Source organism: Callorhinchus milii, unplaced genomic scaffold (genome assembly GCF_018977255.1).
Source record: "Callorhinchus milii isolate IMCB2004 unplaced genomic scaffold, IMCB_Cmil_1.0 Scaffold4, whole genome shotgun sequence".
NCBI lineage: Eukaryota > Metazoa > Chordata > Chondrichthyes > Chimaeriformes > Callorhinchidae > Callorhinchus > Callorhinchus milii.
The window spans coordinates 80,592,507-80,616,053 of NW_024704745.1; the positions used below are offsets into that span (position 1 = coordinate 80,592,507).

General features: G+C 52.9%; 1 protein-coding gene across 1 annotated transcript in view; it reads right to left on the reverse strand.

Annotated features, from left to right (window-relative positions):
- The window catches only part of LOC103191016 (unconventional myosin-VIIa-like), a 45,820-nt gene extending 28,108 nt beyond the window's left edge, over positions 1-17,712 (reverse strand). The window contains exons 1-4 of the mRNA XM_042334439.1: positions 17,590-17,712; positions 10,283-10,341; positions 3,052-3,165; positions 2,190-2,342 (exon numbers count right to left, since the gene is read on the reverse strand). Of these exons, the coding sequence (XP_042190373.1) occupies positions 2,190-2,342; positions 3,052-3,165; positions 10,283-10,300 (285 nt within the window). The 5' untranslated portion in view covers positions 10,301-10,341; positions 17,590-17,712. The remainder of the gene's footprint in view (positions 1-2,189; positions 2,343-3,051; positions 3,166-10,282; positions 10,342-17,589) is intronic.
- Positions 17,713-23,547: the final 5,835 nt, after the last annotated feature.

Here is a 23,547-nt window from a genome sequence, read left to right on the forward strand (position 1 = left end):
ACTTCCTAATTCTGGAGAGTTTTAGGGGCATCACCGTTGCTTAAGAGTCTCCAAATCTAACTGAGAATTCTACACCTCCCACCTACACCTGGAAATCCCAGAGAGAGAGATTGCAGTAATGGGATGTTCTCTCTCTCTGTGTCTGTGGAGGGACACATCCTGTTTAACTAACTCCGTAAAGTATTAGGCGCAGGTTGGTGAGAGCCAAGGCTTGGGGGGGCCCAGAGTGTGTGTTGGGGTAACTGCTGGAGTCTAACCGGCTAAACCCACACAGCTTGGCCATTGCTATCGCTGTCTGGCCAAGCTTTCCCGCTGCTTGTCCAGCGAGGACCCCCCTCCCCGTTAGGGCTTTGGCTGTGGGGTTACCAGGAGCTGAGGGGGAGGATTCGCTGCCCCCAGTGACTGGTCGGCCCTTCCAGGTCCTGCTGATGAGCCGGGCCGGGCTGTGCTGCCATCAGCAGTGAGTGCCCTCCTGGCTCAGGAACCGGGACTAGAGACCGGCACAGAGGGGGGGAGCGATTCCCACACTTCATTGGCAAATATGTCACCTTGGGGCCAGTTCAGCTTCAAGAAGAATCTGCTTAACTTCCCCCTCCTCCCCCTCCCCCCAAAAACGGATAGTCAGAGACTTTCAATCATGGTGACGGGTTTCAGTCAAAGCAAAATCTTTGTCACTGGATTTGGGGATTAGAAATAGTTGTGAGGTTTTTAATGTCAGAGCGTTGGCAGGTTCGGGAAGATCCCAGGGAATCAGTGAGGAGACCTAACCTGTGGAATATCGAGCTACGTCTTCCCAGGCCTCAAAGAAACAGCAATAGTCGGGCCGTCTTCAGTCGATGAGACATGTTCAGCTCCATTAAAGAATATTAATCCTATCATTTGTTATAGTGCCTTATCACATCGTTGAGACATCTCAAAGCGCTTCACAGGATTTACTGTAAAGTGAATTGACTGTATATTTGTGGGTGAAACGCAGCAGCGCAGCAGCGTCTGTCCCACAAACGGAATATTCTGTGAAGCGTTTTGAGACGTCTTGAAGACATGATAAGGTACTGTATCAAATCCAAGGTGTATTGAAGGCAGTGACTGAGCCCGGATAATCCCACAAGGTGGCAGCATTTTCCCCTATAATAGCCTGGGGGAGGCGGATTTTATATAATATTTTATATTACCTCCAAGCTTAACCCACTAATAATATTTAATAGTAGTAATAATAATCCTGACATTTGATACAGCGCCTTAACACGCCTTCAAGACGTCTCAAAGCGCTTCACCGAATATAAAGTGTGGTAACTGTGTATTTTGTGGGTGAAACACGGCAGCCAATTGTGCACAGCAGCGTCTGTCCCACAAACAGCTGTAGATTGAAGTGACAAATTTATTATATTTTGTGAAGGAAAAGTGGCAGTCAATGGACTAACAATTTACTGCTGGTAAGTGCGAGGAGGCGCGTGGAGTGAGGAAACTTGCCGGAGCTTTCTCTGCCTGGGAATCAAACCCTCGTCCTCTTGATTGCGAGGCGAGGGCTCTAACCACTGAGCTACAGGACTCCAGTATACCGTAAAGTGTAGTAACTGTGTGTATTTTGGGTGAAACCCGGAAGCCACAGCGACATCCCACAAACAGTGATATATTGAGTGATCAATCTTATTTAGGAGATTGTTGGCCAGGACACCAGGAGAGAGAGAGAGAGAGAGAGAGAGAGAGAGAAAGAGAGAAACTCCCTTCCATATTTTGTGGGCGAAACACGGCAGCCAATTGGGCACAATCTGTCTCCACATCTGAACAAAATCTGTGTTCCTCCAATCAAAAAGAGGATACAATTCCCCTTTCCGTTCCACCATCAGTAGCTGTGCCTTTAGTCACTACTCCCCAAAACTCTGGGATCCTCTCCCTCTATCCCTCTGCCTCGCCCCTTCCTTCTCCATCTTCAGGTCACGCCTGAAGACCTTCCTCTTTGTCCGTGCCTATGGTCACCGCACCCCTCCCCTCAGCTCGGTACCGTAGCCCCCCCCACCCCCCACCGCACTGTCAAGCGCTCTGGGACGCTGCCCTGCCTGAGGAGCGCTGTGCAAATGCAAGTTGTTGTTGTGTTCTTCCTACAACAGTCATTAGGAAGCAGCACTCACCCCAACACCCCACCCAGTCGCCCCCAGTCGCCCCCGCCCACACACACGGTTTGTACTCACATAGATAAGGTGGTCCCGGTACCGGATGAGGAGATTGCGCAATATCCCAGCTTCGTTGAGGTCTCCGAGTCGGATCATGTCCTCCACTCCGTGTATGGAGGTCGGATGCATTGGCTTAATGTTACAGGCATTCTGGGGGGAGATCCAGTGTTCCTGGGGCAGAGGCATACACAAAGAGCTTTATCCGGATTACTGGGGGTCGGTGTGGAGCCGGGGGGGTCGGTGTGGAGCCGGGGGGGGGGGGTCGGTGTGGAGCTGGGGGGGGGGGTCGGTGTGGAGCCGGGGGTCGTGTGGAGCCGGGGGGGGTCGGTGTGGAGCCGGGGGGGGGGGTCGGTGTGGAGCCGGGGGGGGGGCGGTGTGGAGCCGGGGGGTCGGTGTGGAGCCGGGGGGTTGGTGTGGAGCCGGGGGGTCAGGGGTTAGAGCACTCGCATCGCAAGCGAGAGGACTCGGGTTTGATTCCCGGTCAGGGCGAAACCTGAGGAAAGTTTCCTTCCTCCACACACCTCTGTTAACAGCAGTGAGTAGGAACCCGGTTGTTAGTTGATTGGCAGATCGCTGATCCGGGGAAAAAAAACCCTTCCAAAAATATTTTTTTAAAAATAATATTTGGTCACTTCAACCCACGACTGTCCATGTGACGCTGTTGTGTGCAATTTGCTGCCGTGTTTTGCCCACAAGTATACAGTCAATTCACTTTATAGTGTACCCTGTGAAGCACTTTGGGACGTCTCGAAGATGTGATGAGGCTCCGTGTCAAGTGCCAGGATTATTATTATTATTAAGGAGGGAGGGGGAGGGGGAAGGGAGGGCTGAGGGGGAGGGGGGGATTAAAAGAGAGAGAGACAGTGACCAGAATACTCACATTCCCCTCATCGTCCAGCACCTGGATTTGCCCGGAGTCACACAGTTTGACCACAGCTCCGATGGGAACATCAAACTCCCGGCCGGTCTTGAGATCCAACCAGACATAATCTCCCTGGGGGAGGGTGGCCGGGGGGGGAGTGGCCGGGTGGGGGGTGGCCGGTGGGGGGTGGGGATGGTCGGGGTTGGGGGGGGGATGGCCGGGGTGGAGGGGGGATGGCCGGGGTGGGGGGGGATGGCCGGGGTGGGGGGGGTGGCCGGGTGGGGGGGTGGCCGGTGGGGGGTGGGGATGGCCGGGGTGGGGGGGGGATGGCCGGGGTGGGGGGGGATGGCCGGGGTGGGGGGGGGTGGCCGGGTGGGGGGGTGGCCGGTGGGGGGTGGGGATGGTCGGGGGGGGGGTGGGGGGGGGGGGGATGGCCGGGGTGGAGGGGGGATGGCCGGGGTGGGGGGGAAGAGAAACAGACACTAAATAAAACAACACTCGTATTTGACAATCAACATCTACAGTGTTAAAACGTTTCAAACATCGATGATGGATTCACTGTTAAATACTAATAATAATCCTTGTATTTGACCCAACATCTGATCACATGGTCAAGACGTCTCAAAGCGCTTCACAGGACACACGGTAAAGTCACCGCCCCCTCCCCAGGGCTCGGCCTTGGGCTCCACATTGTTAAGTCTCTGAGTCGCCGCCCCGTGTGGAGGGGCTGTATAAGTGCAAGTTGTTGTTGTGTGTTTTGTGGGTGAAACGCAGCAGCCAATTGCACAAACAGTCGTGGAGTGAGTGACCCCATTTTTTTTCTCTGGGGGATTGTTGGCCAGGACACCGGGGGGGAGAGAGAGAGAGAGAGAAACTCCCTTCTCTTTCCAAATAGCGACACAGGGCACAGACGGGACCAAAGTTTAAATATCTCTGAAAATACAGCGCTCCCCCCATCCCACCATGACCCCCAGCACTGTGCTGCAGCCTGGACTGTCCCCGTGTGAGGTGGGGTTTGAACCCATAACCTTCTGACTCAGAGTTGAGAGCTCCACCACTGACCCGGGCTGGAGAGCTTTACTAAACAGGAACAACAACAACAACAACAACAAGATTCCATTTATAGAGCGCCTTTCACGTCAGGAGGACGTCCCAAGGCGCTGCACAGTTGGGTCATGACCCGAGCAGGGGGGAAATGGTCAGGGTGAGGGGAGGGAAGGGAGGGAGAGAGGAGGGGGGAAATGGTCAGGGTGAGGGGAGGGAAGGGAGGGAGCGAGGAGGAGGAAGAGAGTCGAGAGGGGAGCTGAAGGCACGGTCAAAGAGAAAGTCCACACCTGCTTTGGAACTCGCAGTCCCTCCACCACGACCCCTCACCTGCCTCCCTCAAGGTAAGTCTCAAGATCACCCTCTTCGACTACTCCTTCAGTCACCCTCCCACCCTCCCTGCCCTCCACCCTCTCCTGTTCCCCACCCCCAGCTCAGGTCCATATCCCTGACTGTCCAGCATCTTGGGATGTCCTCCTGACGGTGTGTAAATATCATTTGTTGTTGTTGTTACTCGAAACTCACTCTCCTGCGGCCCATCTCGACCCCTGTGACTCTGATCCCGTCACTCCTTCTCCTTTGCCAGCTCTGTCCTACTCCACAATCACCTTAACCCAAACTCTCTGGAACTCTCTCCCCACGTCCCTCTGCCTTGCTTCCCCCATCACTGGGGGCAGGAAATCCTCCCCCTCAGCTCCTGGTAACCCCACAGCCAAACCCAAACAGGGAGGGAGGTCCTCGCTGGACAAGCAGCGGGAAAGCTTGGCAGTTAGTGATATCAATGGCAAACTATGCGGTTTAGCCGGTTAGACTCCAGCAGTTACCCCAACACACACTCTGGGCCCCCCCCAAGCCTTGGCTCTCGCCAACCTGTGCCTAATACTCTCCGGAATTAGGTAAGGAGGGGGTTTCCGTGTGTGTTAGACACGCGGCCGGTCACGGTGACGGGTTTCCGTGTGTGTCAGACACCCGACTGGTCACGCGGCCGGTCACGGTGACGGGTTTCCGTGTGTGTTGGACACGCGGCCGGTCACTGTGACGGGTTTCCGTGTGTGTCAGACACGCGGCCGGTCACGGTGACGGGTTTCCGTGTGTGTCAGACACCCGGCCGGTCACGGTGACGGGTTTCCGTGTGTGTTGGACACGCGGCCGGTCACGGTGACGGGTTTCCGTGTGTGTCAGACACGGCTGCAATAAAAAAACCTCTTTACTTCCAAATGTCTGTTTCCAAAAGAACTTTGAAGCATTCTGAGGCATCGAGAAGCCGTGATAAGGCGCTATATCAAATGCGAGGATTGTTATTATTATCTTTTCACTGTGATGTTAGTGACCTCACTTCTATCCTCTCGTCCCAGCGCCCCCCCCCCCCCCCCACCCCCCGATCAGCCGTGTGGAAGACCCCGTGTGAAAGTGATGTGCAATGCTGCTAAATGGTAACAAAACACTGTAGGCCGCAGCCTCGGGGTAAATTATTTATCATGTTGGCGCCTGTTGAGCTCTGTGTAGTACAGTCACCGCACGAGACAAGGACCACATCCGACCCCACAACAACAACAGCATTTATAGTGTCCGTCACACAGAGGAGAGAGAGTCCCAGAACAACACCGATAGCCGAGTCTCCCTCAACACACAGCAGTGACAACACACCCACACACAGAGACACACACATACACACACACACAGAGACACACACAGAGAGACACACACATACAGACACACACAGAGACACACACACACAGAGACACACACATACAGACACACACAGAGACACACACAGACACACACAGAGACACACACACACAGACACACACAGAGACACACACACACAGAGACACACACATACAGACACACACAGAGACACACACACACAGAGACACACACATACAGACACACACAGAGACACACACACAGACACACACAGAGACACACACACACAGACACACACAGAGACACACACCAACAGAGACACACGCATACACACACAGAGACACACACATACAGACACACACAGAGACACACACAGAGACACACACATACAGACACACACAGACACACACATACAGACACACACAGAGACACACACAGAGAGACACACACACACACACACACAGAGACACACACATACAGACAAACACAGAGACACACACCAACAGAGACACACACACAGACACACACAGAGACACACACATACAGACACACACAGAGACACACACAGAGACACACACATACAGACACACACAGAGATACACACAGACACACACATACAGACACACACATACAGACACACACATACAGACACACAGAGAGAGAGAACACAGGTACAGAGAGAAACGCAGACACACAGAGACTATACACAGACACACAGAGAGACACACACACACGCACAGAGACACACACACGCACAGAGACACACACACACGCACAGAGACACACACACGCACAGAGACACACACACAGAGACACACACACAGAGACACACATACAGACACACACAGACACACACATACAGACACACACACAGAGATACACACATACAGACACACACAGACACACACATACAGACACACACAGACACACACATACAGACACACACAGACACACACATACAGACACACAGAGAGAGAACACAGGTACAGAGAGAAACGCAGACACACAGAGAGACTATACACAGACACACAGAGAGACACACACACGCACAGAGACACACACACAGAGAGACAGAGACGCACACATAGACACAGAGAGAGAGACGAGTGACACATACATAGTCAGAGAGGGAGACACACACACACGCACAGAGACACGGAGAGAGACACACACACACACACACACACACACAGAGACACGGAGAGAGACACACACACACAGATACATATACACAGATACAAACACACAGATACAGAGACACACAGAGAGACACAGAGAGAGATACACACTCACACACAGACAAACACACAGACAGAGACACACAGAGAGACACTGCGAGCTGGGGGGTGGGGGGGGGGCCTGAGTGGGGGGGGACTGGTGCTTAAACAGGGTAACGTCCCAGAGCGTTTGACAGTGGGGGGGAGGGGGGGAGGAGGGGGAGCGGAGGTGACCGTACACACGGTCAACGAGGAAGGTCTTCAGGCACAAACTGAAGATGGGGGAGGGATAGGGGGAGAGTGCTCCAGAGTGTTAGGGGTTAGGGGTTAGGGTTAGGGGTTAGGGTTAGCCACAGTTAGCACAGCCACCAATGGTGGAGCAGAGGGTACAGCAATAGGGGGCCAATGGAACCTGGCGAGGGCTGGGGTGATGGGGGGCTGGAGTTTAGTGTGGGGGAGGGGAGCAGGGGAGAGGGGAGTGGGTGCGGGCGGTGGAGGGAGCAGGTTGTGGGGTGTGGGGGGGGAGGGGATCGGTTTGGAGGGGTGACGGAGCGGGGGAAGGGCTTACCGGGAGCAGGGTGTGCTGTCTGACCACTTGGCTGACATTACGCAGCAGAGCCCACTTCCCCTCATCCTTCTGGTCTACGTCTTCCTCCACTCCACGGTGATGGTGACGGTGCATTGCTCTTCCCCCCCCCCCACCCCCACTTCGAGGTGGCTCTCTCCTCCCCTCCCCCTCCCTTTCCCCTTCCCCTCTTCCAAATAAAAAAAACCTAATTCCTCCAAAATTCCTGGTCACAATCCAGAAGGTCCCACAGGCCACGTGGTGAGTGTCAGTCAGGTCCAGGACAGTGGTAGATGTCTCGTCAGGTCAATAAAACACCTCCTCCTCCTCCTCCTCTGCAGGGTGGTTTGGTCAGAGAGGAAGGAGCTGACCACAAGACCTCATTCTCGCGGTCATCTCCCCATTGTCCAGTCAGTAGGAGGAGACTCTGCAACTTCCCAACACTTCCCCAATCTCCGAGCTCAAACCCCCTGACTGACTAACTGAGGAACCAGAATCCACCCCACCCCAGAGAGAGAGAGATAGAGAGAGGGTGGATATTGTTCACTGCACAACCTATCACCATACCGGGTGGGGAGTGGGGGGGAGAGGAGGAGAGAAGGCACTTCTTAAATAAATTCGAATGGATCCGTTACTTTGCTCTCAACAAAGGGCTGTGTGAATCATTTATACCTCCACCTGCTCTCCACCGTCCCCACAGTGTGTCCTTACCCTCCTTAAATATTTCAACGCGGAGATGGTGTGCGAGAGAGAGAGAGAGAGAGAGAGAGCGCGTGCGCAACTCTGCAGGAATCTGGGGAGTAGCGGAATGGTTACCGCGTCCGCCTGGATTCCCGGGCGGGAGGAACCTCACTCCACACCCCTCTGTCTACCAGCAGTGAGTAGGTTGTTACTCGATTGGTGGATCACTTTCCGGGGATAATAATCCCTTCAAATAAAAATTGGTCACTCAATCCACGACTGTTTGTGGGGACCCCGCAATTGGCTGCCGCGTTTCACCCACAAAATATACAGTCACTACACTTTACAGTGTGAATACAAATTAATATAATAAATATATAATAGCATAATAAATGTGAAGCGCTTTGAGACGGCGCGATGATGTGATAAGGCGCTGTGTCAAATACCAGGATCATTATATTAATCAGATCAGCTCCAGCGCCCCCTCCCCCACACCTCATCCAATCTATATGGTAATTGTCCTAATTGACTCTTGTTCAACTCTTCCCAAACGCAATCAGTCCTGGACCTGACCTTTCACGCATCACAAAATAACTTGGGGGATGGGACTCAGAGGGGAAGGCGAGGGAGAGAGGGAGGGAGAGAGGGAGAGCGCGAGGGAGAGCGCGAGGGAGAGCGCGAGGAGAGCGCGAGGGAGAGCGCGAGGGAGAGCGCGAGGGAGAGCGCGAGGGAGAGCGCGAGGGAGAGCGCGAGGGAGAGCGCGAGGGACCTGTGCCACATGATGGAGTTTTATCTGAGCGTTTTGCTGGTGAAAGGCCAGTCTCGCGACTGGTATTGTCACGGCTGCTGTCACTGTGAATTCACTGTTACTGCCACACATTCTACTGACAGCCCCCACCTCGCACCCCCCCCACCCCCCACACACCCCCCCCCACACACACACACACACGCAATTAGTGTTTCATTACTGTCTCTTCCCTCATTTTCTATTTGTTCATTAAAACTGAGGAGGAAAGAAGAGAAGGAGGGAGTGGGGGGAGAAGAGAGAGTGGGGGTCATTGTGTGAGTGGGAAGGAGACCAAGACTGAGAGACTGGAATGTTTAACCTTGAGCTGTGTGTGCGAGAGAGAGAGAGAGAGAGAGAGAGACTCACACTCACGCACTCACTCACTCACACTCATTGACCTCAGTATGTCGGGGCTCCCTCCCACATTCCCATTGTGCTGTCGCTGCTCAGTTCCCAGGAAACTCCCACTTTCATCCCACAGAACAATGTGATTGAATAAAAAATAATTGTCACATCCAACTGGAAATCCCCCCGACCCCCGACCCCCCACTATGACTCCCTCCCCTCCTTCAAGACCCCGTCTCAAGACGTTTCCCTTCAACCAGGGTCTGAGTTATGGTCAGTCGGAGGCTCGGGGACATTAACCCTCGTGAGGGATGAGGTGTAAATGTTGTTGTTCTGAACTGATTCACAAATAAAATCAAGTTTGAAAAAAGTGTTTCACAGGTGAGGACCAGGTGGACTTTCAGGTCCTCAGCCACCGGCCCAAAAGGGGTCGGGGGTCACACTGGGTCACATAACTGAGACGTCTTAAAGTGCTTCACAGGATAGACTGTAAAGTGAACTGACTGTATATTTGTGGGTGAAACGCGGCAGACAATTGCGCACAACAGCGTCTGTCCCACAGACAGTTTGGATTGAGTGACCACAATTTCTTTTTTTGTTTGTTTTTGAAGGGATTATTACCCTCAGAAAGTGATCCTCCAATCGACTAACAACTACTTACTGCTGTAAACAGAGGCGGGTGTGTGGGGTAAGGAAACTTGTCTCAGGTTTCACCCTGTCCTGTCCTGTCCTGTCCTGTCCCGCCAGGGAATCAGACCCAGGTCCTCTCGCTGCCCGGCGAGGGCTCTAACCACTGAGCTACAGGACTGTACAGTACACGGTGGTATTTAAAGAGAGTCAGAGGGCAGATAGGGCAACTGACAAGTTAGAGGTTACAACAACAACTTGTAATAAATAGCGTCCTCACACAGGGTAACTCAAGTTACACACACAGCAACAACAACAACAACAACATAAGCTCACCTGCCGCAGAATGACCATGGCTCCAGGTCAGACCTTATTGGGGACCAACATGTGAAAACCTGCCAGTGAAGGACAAAGAGAATGAGTGTGTGGCCCACACCTAACCCCTCAGTCCCCCTCCTCTCCCCGGCTTCCGACCCCTCCCTCCCCACCCCCCACACCAGGTCTCCCCCTCTGTCTCCCTCTTTAAATCCCACCCCAAAACCTACTTCATCGACCTTGTCTACAGTCACCTCCCACCCACTGTGCGTCCCACCCTGTCACAGTGCAGTCTGTGGGGGTCTGACTTGGTGTCTTGTGTAAAAGGGCTCAGGTTCCATTCCCCGGTGGTGGGTGTGAAACCCACAACAACAACAACAAAATTACACTTGTACACGTTTCCTCAGTCCACTCGCCTCTGTTTTCTACCGTCACCAACAACAACACCACAGCACATTTATACAGCGCCCCTCACACAGGGCAGTGGCGGAGCACGACACCGAGCCGGGGAGGGGGAAGAGGTGCGACCAGAAAATGGGGGAGGAGGTGGCAAGACGGAGGGACAGAGGGACAGGGTTTCGGGGCATTAGCCACGCAGCAGCAAGTAGGAACCCGGCTGTTTGTCGATCGGTGGATCACTTTCTGGGGTTAATAATCTCTTCAAAAAAATAAACAATAATAATTTGGTCACTCAACCCACGGCTGTCTGTGGGACAGACGCTGCTGTGGGCAATTGGCTGCTGCGTTTCACCCACAAATATACAGTCAATTCACTTTATAGTGTATCCTGTGAAGCGCTTTGAGACGTCTCGAGATGTGATGAGGCTCTGTATCAAATGCCGGGATTATTATTGTTGTTGTTGTTACACAAAGAATACAGAGACTTGACTGGACATTGACCACAGACCTGTAAGGGTGGAGAGACAGCAGACAGCAGACAGTCAGACAGTCAGACGGATCTCATTAGTGAGATGGGTGATGGGTCGCTCGGCGAGACAGGAACAGCCCTGAGCAAGGCTGGGAAAGCCGGCCTGGCCGGGGGGTGGGGGCTCTCACACCGAGGGGCTGCGGAGGGGAGATCGAGGGGAGGGCTTCGACGGGAGGGGGGGGGAGAGGGGGGAAACGGGTCCACAGTGGGTCAGGGGCCGGTACAAACCCACGGTGAGCTGCGCTGGTTAATCCTAATGAGACGATCACTGGTTCACGTGGGTCTCTCAGCGTCACAGCGACCAGTTCCCACACCAGGAGAGGCTGTAATCCGCTCACACTCACTAATTAATTACTAACGCACCACAAACAGGGCAGGGACTGACTCAGGGGAGACACTGTACAGCGAGAGCGAGAGAGAGACAGAGAGGGAGAGCGACACACACACAGACAGACAGAGAGGGTCAGTCACACAGAGACACAGCGAGAGAGAGAGACACAGCGAGAGAGAGAGAGACACAGCGAGAGAGAGAGACACAGCGAGAGAGAGAGACACAGCGAGAGAGAGAGAGACACAGCGAGAGAGAGAGACACAGCGAGAGAGAGAGACACAGCGAGAGAGAGAGAGACACAGCGAGAGTGAGAGACACAGCGAGAGTGAGAGAGACACAGCGAGAGAGAGAGACACAGCGAGAGAGACACAGCGAGAGAGAGAGACAGCGAGAGAGAGAGACACAGCGAGAGAGAGAGACACAGCGAGAGAGAGAGACACAGCGAGAGAGAGAGACACAGCGAGAGAGAGAGAGACACAGCGAGAGAGAGAGAGACACAGCGAGAGAGAGAGAGACACAGCGAGAGAGAGAGACACAGCGAGAGAGAGAGACACAGCGAGAGAGAGACACAGCGAGAGTGAGAGAGACACAGCGAGAGTGAGAGAGAGACACAGCGAGAGAGAGAGAGACACAGCGAGAGAGAGAGACACAGCGAGAGTGAGAGAGACACAGCGAGAGTGAGAGAGACACAGCGAGAGAGAGAGAGACACAGCGAGAGAGAGAGAGACACAGCGAGAGTGAGAGAGAGACACAGCGAGAGAGAGAGAGAGACACAGCGAGAGTGAGAGAGAGACACAGCGAGAGTGAGAGAGACACAGCGAGAGTGAGAGAGACACAGCGAGAGTGAGAGACACAGCGAGAGTGAGAGAGACACAGCGAGAGTGAGAGAGACACAGCGAGAGTGAGAGAGACACAGCGAGAGAGAGAGAGACACAGCGAGAGTGAGAGAGACACAGCGAGAGTGAGAGAGACACAGCGAGAGTGAGAGAGACACAGCGAGAGAGAGAGACACAGCGAGAGAGAGAGACAGCGAGAGAGAGAGACACAGCGAGAGAGAGAGACAGCGAGAGAGAGAGACACAGCGAGAGAGAGAGACACAGCGAGAGAGAGAGACACAGCGAGAGAGAGAGAGACACAGCGAGAGAGAGAGACACAGCGAGAGAGAGAGACACAGCGAGAGAGAGAGACACAGCGAGAGAGAGAGACACAGCGAGAGTGAGAGACACAGCGAGAGAGAGAGACACAGCGAGAGAGAGAGACACAGCGAGAGAGAGAGACACAGCGAGAGAGAGAGAGACACAGCGAGAGTGAGAGAGAGACACAGCGAGAGTGAGAGAGACACAGCGAGAGTGAGAGACACAGCGAGAGTGAGAGAGACACAGCGAGAGAGAGACACAGCGAGAGTGAGAGAGACACAGCGAGAGTGAGAGAGACACAGCGAGAGTGAGAGAGAGACACAGCGAGAGTGAGAGACACAGCGAGAGTGAGAGAGAGACACAGCGAGAGTGAGAGAGACACAGCGAGAGAGAGAGAGAGACACAGCGAGAGCGAGAGAGACACAGCGAGAGAGAGAGAGACACAGCGAGAGAGAGAGAGACACAGCGAGAGAGAGAGAGACACAGCGTGAGAGAGAGAGAGAGAGAGACACACAGCGAGAGAGAGAGAGAGAGACACAGCGAGAGTGAGAGAGACACAGCGAGAGAGAGAGACACAGCGAGAGAGAGAGAGACACAGCGAGAGAGAGAGAGACACAGCGAGAGTGAGAGAGACACAGCGAGAGAGAGAGAGACACAGAGAGAGAGAGAGAGACACACAGCGAGAGAGAGAGAGAGACACAGCGAGAGTGAGAGAGACACAGCGAGAGTGAGAGAGACACAGCGAGAGAGAGAGAGACACAGCGAGAGAGAGAGGGACACAGCGAGAGAGAGACGGACACACACACACAGTGTGAGAGAGAGAGACACACAGCGAGAGAAAGAGAGAGAGAGAGAGAGAGACACACACAGCGGGAGAGAGAGACACAGAGAGAGACACACACTCACAGACTTAGAGATAGACCAAGAGAGACAGACACACAGAAAAAGACGCACACACACGCACGTGCACACACGCACACACGTGCACACACGCACACACGTGCACACACGCACACACGTGCACACACACACGTGCACACGCGCACGCACACATGCACACATGCACACAGGGAGTGACACAGGTATATATGAAAGAGATACACACAAAATTGACATTTGTACTACAGCCTTTCAGGTCAGAAGGAAATTTTCAAAACGATTCATAGAGTCACCAGAACCCAAAGTCACCAGTGGGGTAATGGTGGGAGGGGGCAGCGGTGGGGGAGGGGGCAGCGGTGGGGGGAGGGGCAGCGGTGGGGGGGAGGGGGCAGCGGTGGGGGGGAGGGGCAGCGTGGGGTGGAGGGGGCAGCGGTGGGGGGGAGGGGCAGCGGTGGGGGGAGGGGCAGCGGTGGGGGGGAGGGCAGCGGTGGGGGAGGCATTGTGCTGTGGGGGGCATTGTGCTGTGGGGGGGGCATTGTGCTGTGGGGGGGGCATTGTGCTGTGGGGGGGCGCGCGAGGGGGGGGTAGACAATACAAAACAAAGTGACATTTACACACAGCGGCTTTCATGTCGGGAGGAGGTCCCACGGTGCTGGCGCTGGACAGTCAGGGATTTGGACCTGAACTGGGGATAAAAGTGGCTAAAAGCATTGGTTAGAGAATCCGACTTTGAGGTGGGTTTTAGTGGTGGGGAGGGGGAGGGCGAGAAGGCGGGGCAGAGGGTCATTGGGAGGGAGAGTGGGGCAGAAATGATGGAAGACCCCCAACCACCTGTGGGCAGGCCAGGTGGGGATGGGTCAGGTCCTGAGGGGTGGGTCAGGTCCTGAGGGGTGGGTCAGGTCCTGAGGGGTGGGTCAGGTCCTGAGGGGTGGGTCAGGTCCTGAGGGGTGGGTCAGGTCCTGAGGGGTGGGTCAGGTCCTGAGGGGTGGGGGCACGATCAGAAGGGAGCATTGTACATTGTGGTTGGATATGATCTGGGGACGGGATCCAGTGAAGCCAATCAGCCCAAAAGGACTGAGGAATTATAATCCTAATAATAATAATAATTCTGCCATTTGTTATACCACCTCATCACGTCTTCGAGACGTCTCAAAGCACTTCACTTGATACACTGTAAAGTGAATTGACTGTGTATTTTGGGGTTAAACCCGGCAGCCAATTGTGCACAGCAGCGTCCCCTCAAACAGTCGTGGGTTGAGTGACCAAATTATTATTATTATAATGAAGCCTCCAGACCTCCCTCTGTTGGTCACAGCTGGTGTTGATGGTCCCAACTGCACCTCTTCCTTCTCTCACTCTCTTGTGGGTTCAAGCCCCCACAACAGGTCTCTGAGCTGACAGACCATCTGATGCTCCAATCCAGGGCGGGACGCGGGGGGGGGGGGGGGGGGGAAGGTGCTATATTGCTGGAGTTGCCATCATTTGGATGAGATGTAAAACCAAGGCCCAGTCTGGGCCTATTCAGGTGGATGTTAAAGATCCTCTCCCGGGGTCCTGCCGACTATCCCCCAGATACAGTCCTTACAGTGTATGGAGCCCTCCTGAGATGAAAAGCACAATATCAAATAGGAATCATTATTCAGTCTTAAATAATTAAAATTGGTTTATTCACTTCATGGCTGTTTGTGGGGACGTTGCTGAGCAAATTGGTTGCTGCATTTCACCTACAAAACACAGTCACTACACTTCACAGCAAGCTCCTGTAAAGCACTATGAAACGTCTTCACAACGTAATGAGGTCCGGCATTAAACCAAGATTATTACAACAACAACATGCATTTACACAGCACCCTCATGTCGGCAGCCCTCGGGGAGCTTGACAGTGGCGGAGCCTGATGCTGAGCCAGAGGGAGGGAGAAGGTGATCGTGAGCTCAATCAAAGAGGAAGGTCTTCAGTCATGATATAAAGAGGGGCATTAGGGGGCAAGGTGGAGGGATTGGGGGAGAGAACTCTAAAACCTTGAGAGTCTGTCTCCCAGCCGTGCCTCACAGCCGCTGGACACAATCCAAGGCTAGTTTATCTCAGCTGGAAAATTAGTTGCAACAAACTGGAGAATATTTACATTGATGGGTTCCTGAAGCCACTCTGTCAGTGCAGTAAAGGTCAGGCTATCAGATCTCAACCTCGTAAACTTATTCTTTTACACACACAACGGCTGCTCACACAGGACTCTGCTCGCTTAGCCGTAAGGAAATTCAGCCACAGCTTTCACTTCCCTTCACTTGCTCTTCATAGACTCGCACAGAAAACACAGAACACCCACAAAATCCTTCAGATGAGACGTTAACCCTCACTCCCCGTCTGTACCTGTTCAGGTGGATGTTAAAGATCCCGCGGGGCTACTGGGAAAGAGAAGGGAGTTTCTCTCTCTCTCCCGGTGTCCTGGACAACAATCCCCAGATAATGGCCGACACAATCCACAACAACAACAAGATTCCATGCATATAGCGCCTTTCACGTCGGGAGGATGTCCCAAGGCACTGGACAGTGACAGCACTTCAGACCCGAGCTGGGGTTGGGGGGGTAAGGGAGGGGAGGGGAGGGGAGGGGAAGGGAAGGTGACCGATGGTATGGTGAAAGAGGAGGGTCTTGAGGCGGGACTTGAAGGAGGCTGAGGAGGGGTTGAGGCGGAGTGACTGGGGGATAGAACTCCAGAGGTTGGGGGCAGAGTGCCTGAAGGCTCTCCCGCCAATGGTGGGGCGGGTGGGTCGGGGGATGTGGGGCAGCCAGAGCCGGCTGAGCGGAGGGAGCGGGCGGGTTGGTAGGGGGTTAGGAGGTCACAGAGGTAGGGTGGGGCGAGGCCATGGAGGGTTTTGTAGGTGAGGACCAGGATTTTGAACTGGATCCTCTGAAGGATAGGGAGCCAATGGAGTCGAGCGAGAGTGGGGGAGATGGGGTTTGGTGCGGGAGAGGACATGGGCTGCAGAGTTAGTTCTGGATTACCTGCAGCTGTGGAGGGAGGAGTTGGGAAGGCCGACACGCAGGGCGTTGGCATAGTCGAGCCTGGAGGTGATGAAGGCATGAACAAGAGTTTCAGCGCCTGAGGGGTGAGGTAGTGGCGGAGTCGGGCGATGTTACGGAGGTGAGGGAAGGTAGAGCGGGTCATGGCTTGGATGTGGGGAAGAAAAGACAGTTGAGGCAACAACAACAAATGACATTTACATTTACTCAGAACCTTTCAGGTCAGGAGGACGGCCCAAGCTGCCGGACAGTCAGGGAGCTGGGGTTTGGGATCAGGAGAGTTAGGGGGCAGTGAGGGTGGAGTTGGAGAGGTCCCAATACCTACAGCCTTTATCGTTGACCCTTTGCCTCTAACGCCAGCCCATTGCTGACCGCACCGCTCCCCAGACTCCAGCCACACCACGGATGTCAGACGCAGTGTCGATGGTGAATGCCAGCGAGTCCCAGCGCGGGGGAGAGGAGGAGAGGAGGAGAGGCAGTGACTGACACCTGATCTCCTGGCCCAGCTCCCAGCCAGACACAACACAATAGCCGGCAACAGGACCCACACGCACTTTTGTTCCTCACCCTCTGGGCATTCGCAGGACCACAGCCACAACACGCAGCATGGCGGTACATGTCAGCAAAGACATACACGCACACACACACACAGAGAGCGAGAGAGAGAGAGAGAGACTGACACACACACAGAGACACACACACAGTGAGAGAGAGAGAGACTGACACACACACACAGTAAGAGAGAGACTGACACGGACCCAGTGAGAGATACTGGCACACAGACAGGTACACAGCGAGAGAGAGAGAGAGAGAGAGAGAGAGAGCGACTGACACACACACACACACAGACTGACACACACAGGGCAGCACAATTTGCATTTATATAATGCTTTTGGATGTGCCGAGGCAGAAGGTAGAGTCCTGTAGCGTAATGATTAGCCCACCCGCCTCACCCCTCACTCGGAGCACCCACACACAGAGCAAGAGACAAACACCCCCACACCCACAGTAAAAGACGGAGAGAGAAATTACCTCTAATCTCCCACTGCTCTGAGCTCTCCCCTCCTTCTAACCTGCGCTCTCTCTCCCCATTGTGTCGTGCTGGTCGCTCCCCCACGGCCCTCAAAGGCAAACCAGATGCTGGGCTGTATTAAAGGGACAATATTGAGCTGAAATAACGTTCTTATGAGAAGGGAGCTTCTCTCTCGTGGCCAACAATCCTCCAAACAAAATTGGGATCCACAACCGTCTGACTCAGCGGGGAGAGCCCTATCACTGAGCCAGCGGTTGGAAATGATGAGAGAAGCTGCTGTAGTTTTCATTAAACAGCTGCCCAGTGAGGTGGTGGAATATTAATTGAAGGTTTGACATTTGAGTCCAAAGGTTCCCCAGAGAACGACACAGGGAGCGATCAAACACATCAAATCTCTCCATAAACCACCCTCAGCAGATAAATCACAGGACACCAAAGCCACAATTAATTGTCCTCTACAGAGCGCCTGACTGGTCAATCTCTCCCATCTTTGGAAACGCATCAATTTTGTGGCAATAAAAAGTCCCATCTTTTATATGTGGAATCCCATAGCATAGAGGTTAGAGCCCTCGTCTCGCAAGCGAGAGGACCCGGGTTTGATTCCCGGGCAGGGGGTGAAACCTGAGGCGAGTTCCCTCACTCCACACCCCTGGTTACCAGCAGTGAGTAGGAACCGGTGATTAGTCAATTGGCGGATCATCGGTAATAATCCCTTCACATAATTAAACAATAATAATTTGGTCGCTCAATCCACGACTGTTTATGGGGACGCTGCTGTGTGCAATTGGCTGCCACATTTCACTCACAGAATACAGTCACTACACCTTAGAGGAAACTGCTAACAAGCAGTGACAACAACAAAAATAAATTGCCTTTCACGTAGGGACGATGTCCCAAGGCAACGGACAATGAGGGGTTTGCACCTGAGTCAGGGTTTGGGATACGGAGGATGGAGGGCAAGGAGGGGTGGAAGGGGAGGGGTGGAAGGGGAGGGGGGAAGATGATCGAAGGCACAGTCAAAAAAGGTCTTGAAACCGTTCGTTGAAGGAGGCAAGTGAGGGTGAGAGGCAGAGGGGCTCCGGGATGGAGTGAGGGAGTGGGGCAGGGAGGCTGGAAGACCTGACCGCCAACAGTGGGGGACAGTGAGGGGCGGGGTGGGGGCAGGCGGTGGAGGGAGCGGACAGATTGGTAAAGGTTTAACAGGTCGCAGAGATGGGGAGAACAAGACCATGGACAGCTTTAAAAGTGATTGTAGCCAAACTTGCAGCCAACTTGCCCACTGCATCATTCTGCTAACAGCCAGTATTTTATCAGGGAGGGGGTCCTGGGGAGAGCCGAGGGAGTGGGGTTTGGGCGGGGAGTGAGCAGAGTGGGGAGGGGGACGGAGCAAAGGGGAAGGGAGACAGAGAAAGAGCATTTAAAAATGACAATTAGATATATGTATATTATTGTGAAAACTCCCCATTTTGCCTCTGAAGTTTCCCTCTCTCTCTCTTTCTCTATATGTCCTCACCCCCTCCTCACCCTCACCCCCTCCTCACCCTCACCCCCTCATCCACCTGAAAAGAACAAACATTGTACAGTATATGACCTACCTGATGGATTGATGGGAAAATAGACTTAACAATTTGAGACAATCTCAGAACTTTAACGAATCCCCTTTTTGTTTTGCGAGCGAGGAACCTGGGTCCGATTCCCGGCAGAGGGCCGCGCTTCCTCACTCCGCACGCCTGGTAATAACCCCTCCAGACAATAAAACAATAAGAAATCGGTCACTTCAACCCACGGCTGTTTGTGGGACACTGCCGCAGGCAATTGGCTGCCGGGTTTTGCCCAGAAATATGCGGTCAATTCACTTTACAGTCTATTCTGTGAAGCACTTTGAGATGTCGAGAAGATGTGATACGGCGCTGTATCCAATGCAAAGATTATTATATTATTATTATTGTCTCCCGACCCCAGACTCCTTATACAGCCATTAGGAGGAGAGAGTGAGCAGCTGATCACAGAGAGGCACCTGTTAGTCACTATGTATTTGGCTGATTTGCAGATTGCTCTAAATTGAGTCAATTTAACAATCAATGGCTCCGAATCTCTCTTTTTTATATATAAACACAGTAAAGACATTCTCAAACTTTCCGGTTTTTTAGTTGTTTTGCTAAAACAGACTAACAATTTAGCCTCTTTATTCCTCTTCTTTTCCCCTCTTTTTCACCCCCTTTTTCACCCCCTTTTCCCTTCCTTTTCCCCTCTTTTTCACCCCCCCCTTTTCCCCTCTTTTTCACCCCCCTTTTCACCCCCTTTTCCCTTCCTTTTCCCCTCTTTTTCACCCCCTTTTCCCCTCCTTTTCACCCCCTTTTCCCTTCCTTTTCCCCTCTTTTTCACCCCCTTTTCCCCTCTAGCACTCACCCCCTCCTCATAGACTAAATGTCTAACAAAGGGCAGAGTGATGGGCATTCCCAGTCCCAGAGTAAGCTTTCCCCCCACTCCCCATATTCCTTTTGCTTTTGCACAAAGAAATAATATTAATAAAATAATAATTAAAATTCCAAACGGCTCAGGTCTGAGGATCGTCTGAATCTTCCGGAGTTTCTGTGCCCCAACAATCACATTGGCTCTCACTGTCTTCATCGCTCTCTATTACATACACACAGACAGACACACACACACAGACAGACAGACACACACACAGACACAGACAGACAGACACACACACACACAGACAGAGACACACACAGACAGACAGACAGACACACACAGACAGAGACACACAGACACACAGACACACAGACACAGACAGACAGACACACACAGACACACACAGACAGAGACACACACACAGAGACACACACAGACAGAGACACAGACACACAGACACAGACACACACACACACACAGACACAGACACAGCCCCAAAAAAGGATTTTCAATGCAAAACGCTGTACCTTTAACAAAGCGACAGCTCACGGGCTCCAGACACTGAGTGCAGTCACCGCCACAGCGGCTCTGTCTGTCTGTCTGTCTGTGTGTGTGTGTGTGTGTGTGTCTGTCTGGGTGTGTGTGTGTGTGTGTGTGTGTCTGTCTGTGTGTGTGTCTGTGTGTGTGTGTGTCTGTCTGTGTGTGTCTGTCTGTGTGTGTGTGTGTGTGTGTCTGTGTGTGTCTGTCTGTGTGTGTCTGTCTGTGTGGTTGTGTGTGTGTGTGTGTCTGTGTGTGTGTGTGTCTGTCTGTGTGTGTCTGTGGGTGTAACTGTGTTTCTTGTACATTTACTGCCTGTGGCGTCCCACCGTTGCCTTAGAAACCAGGAACCCTTTGCCAACAGCGAACCCATCGCCAACTCCACCGATAGGGAATAATATAATAATACTAATTCTGGCATTTGACACAGAGCCTCATCACGTCTTCCAGACGTCTCAAAGCGCTTCATGGGATACACTGTAAAGGTAATTGACTGTATATTTTTGGGGTGAAACGCGGCAGCCGATTGCCCACAGCAGCGTCGGTCCCACAAACATCGTGATTGAGTGACCAAATTATTCTTATTATTTTGGGTGAAGGGGTTTAAGTGCTCTGAGGCGCTGTCCGGCATTGGTGGGCGCTGTATAAATCCGTTGTTGTTGTTGTTATCCCCAGAAAGTGATCCCCAACAATCGATGAATAACCGAGTTCCTACTCACTGCTGTAAACAGAGACGTGGAGTGAGGAACTCGCCCACGGTCTCACTCTGCCCGGGAATCAAACCCGGACCTCTCGCTGCCGAGGCGAGTGTCTGTACCCTGTGAAAGAGACGCTGAGCAGAGTGGGAAAGAACAGAACAACTCAGACATTTTTTTTCATTTTAATGTATTTCAGAGCTAATATTTTTGTGATATACATTATCTTAACGAGACGCCTTTTGACATGCTGCAGGTTAGATGGACGATGGCACAGTATGTGGGGCGGGGAGGGTGGGGGGGGGTTACACAGATTATTGGGAAGTGGGAGCAGAAAGGAGAAGTTTGGCATTGCAGTGTACCCCCCTTCACCCCCACCCATATCTCCCCCTCCCCCAACCCCACGTTATAACAATCACAGTTAGCTTACATTTCACACCAGCCGCGTGTCTGACACCCACGGAAACCCGTCACCGTGACCGGCCGCGTGTCTGACACCCACGGAAACCCGTCATCGTGACCGGTCGGGTGTCTGACAACACACGGAAACCCGTCACCGTGACCGGTCGGGTGTCTGACACCCACGGAAACCCGTCACCGTGACCGGTCGGGTGTCTGACACACACGGAAACCCGTCACCGTGACCGGTCGGGTGTCTGACACACACGGAAACCCGTCACCGTGACCAGTCGGGTGTCTGACACACACGGAAACCCGTCACCGTGACCAGTCGGGTGTCTGACACCCACGGAAACCCGTCACCGTGACCGGTCGGGTGTCTGTCACACACGGACACCCGTCCCCGTGACCGGTCGGGTGTCTGACACACACGGAAACCCGTCACCGTGACCGGCCGGGTGTCTGACACCCACGGAAACCCGTCACCGTGACCGGCCGGGTGTCTGACACCCCGGAAACCCGTCACCTTTGCTTAACAGTCTCCAAACCCAACTGAGAATTCCCTGTATCCCCCCACATGGAAACCCCAGAGAGAGATTGTTGGGATGGAATGCGCTCTCTCTCTCCCTGGAGGGACGCTCCCTGTTTGCCTAATTCCGGAGAGTATTAGGCACAGGTTGGCGAGAGCCAAGGTTGGGGGGGTGGGGGGAAGCCCAGAGTGTGTGTTGGGGTAACTGCTGGAGTCTAACTAACCAACATATTCAAGACTGAGGTTGATACAATTTCTAAAGGATAGAGGGATTAAGGGATATTTCGCCCTCAAATATAGTCAATTCACTTTACAGTAAATTCTGTGAAGCGCTTTGAGATGTCGAGAAGACGTGAAAACCACTAAATCAAATGCCAGGATTATTATTATTATTATATGGGGATAGGGCGGGTAAATGGAATTTGGTTTGAAGATCAGCCACGATCTTATTAAATGGCGGGACAGGCTCGAGGGGCTGAATGGCCTACTCCTGCTCCTATGGTCTAAAATTACATCTTACATGGCTGCAGCAGTTTTTGATGTAATAGAATTTCCTCAAAGTGTTTTATAAGGCAAGTGTTTTATGAAGTTGGTTGGTGGGGGGGGGAATGTTGCACCCAGCAAGGTCCTAGACACAAATTTTGGGGGTGAATTTTGGGTGAAGGACAAGGCCAACAGAAGCTTGATTAATTGCGAGAAAAACTCCACATTTTTTACGATTAATAATAATCTTTGGTCTTCAGCAGAGCACCTGTCACACCAGCAGGAAGTCTCGAAGCCAGTGGTGGGATTTACTATGAAGTGTAGTGACTTCACAGTAAAGGGTCGCTGCGCTCTCCGACACTTGCGGGAGCAGTGAGGCACGAGGTGGCATTGGACTGGCAGTGGGAGCAGCAAGTGGCAGAGATCGAGGCACAACAACAATAATAATAACCCTGGCATTTGATACAGCGCCTTATCATGTCTTCGAGACGTCTCAAAGAGCGTCTCAGGATACACTGTAAAGTGTAGTGACTGTATATTTTGTGGGCGGAACACGGCAGCTAATTGCGCACAGCAGCGTCCCACAAACAGCCGTGGATTGAATGGCCACATTATTATTGTTATGTGGGGGGGAAATCGGACATTTAAAACCAGGCACAATTTGATATGATTCCAAGTAATTAAAAAGGTGAAAATGCAAATAAAACATTATTCCGAAAGGCACTTGCTATTGAGCTTACTGAAGGGGGAGAGAGAGAGAGAGAGAGAGATGGGAAGAGAGTGAGAGAGAGAGAGGCAGAAGGGGAGACAGGGTGAGAATGAGAGAGATGGGGAGAGAGAGATTTACATTTGATAAGTGTAGTGACACCACAGGCTAACGTCAGCCATCACGTCGA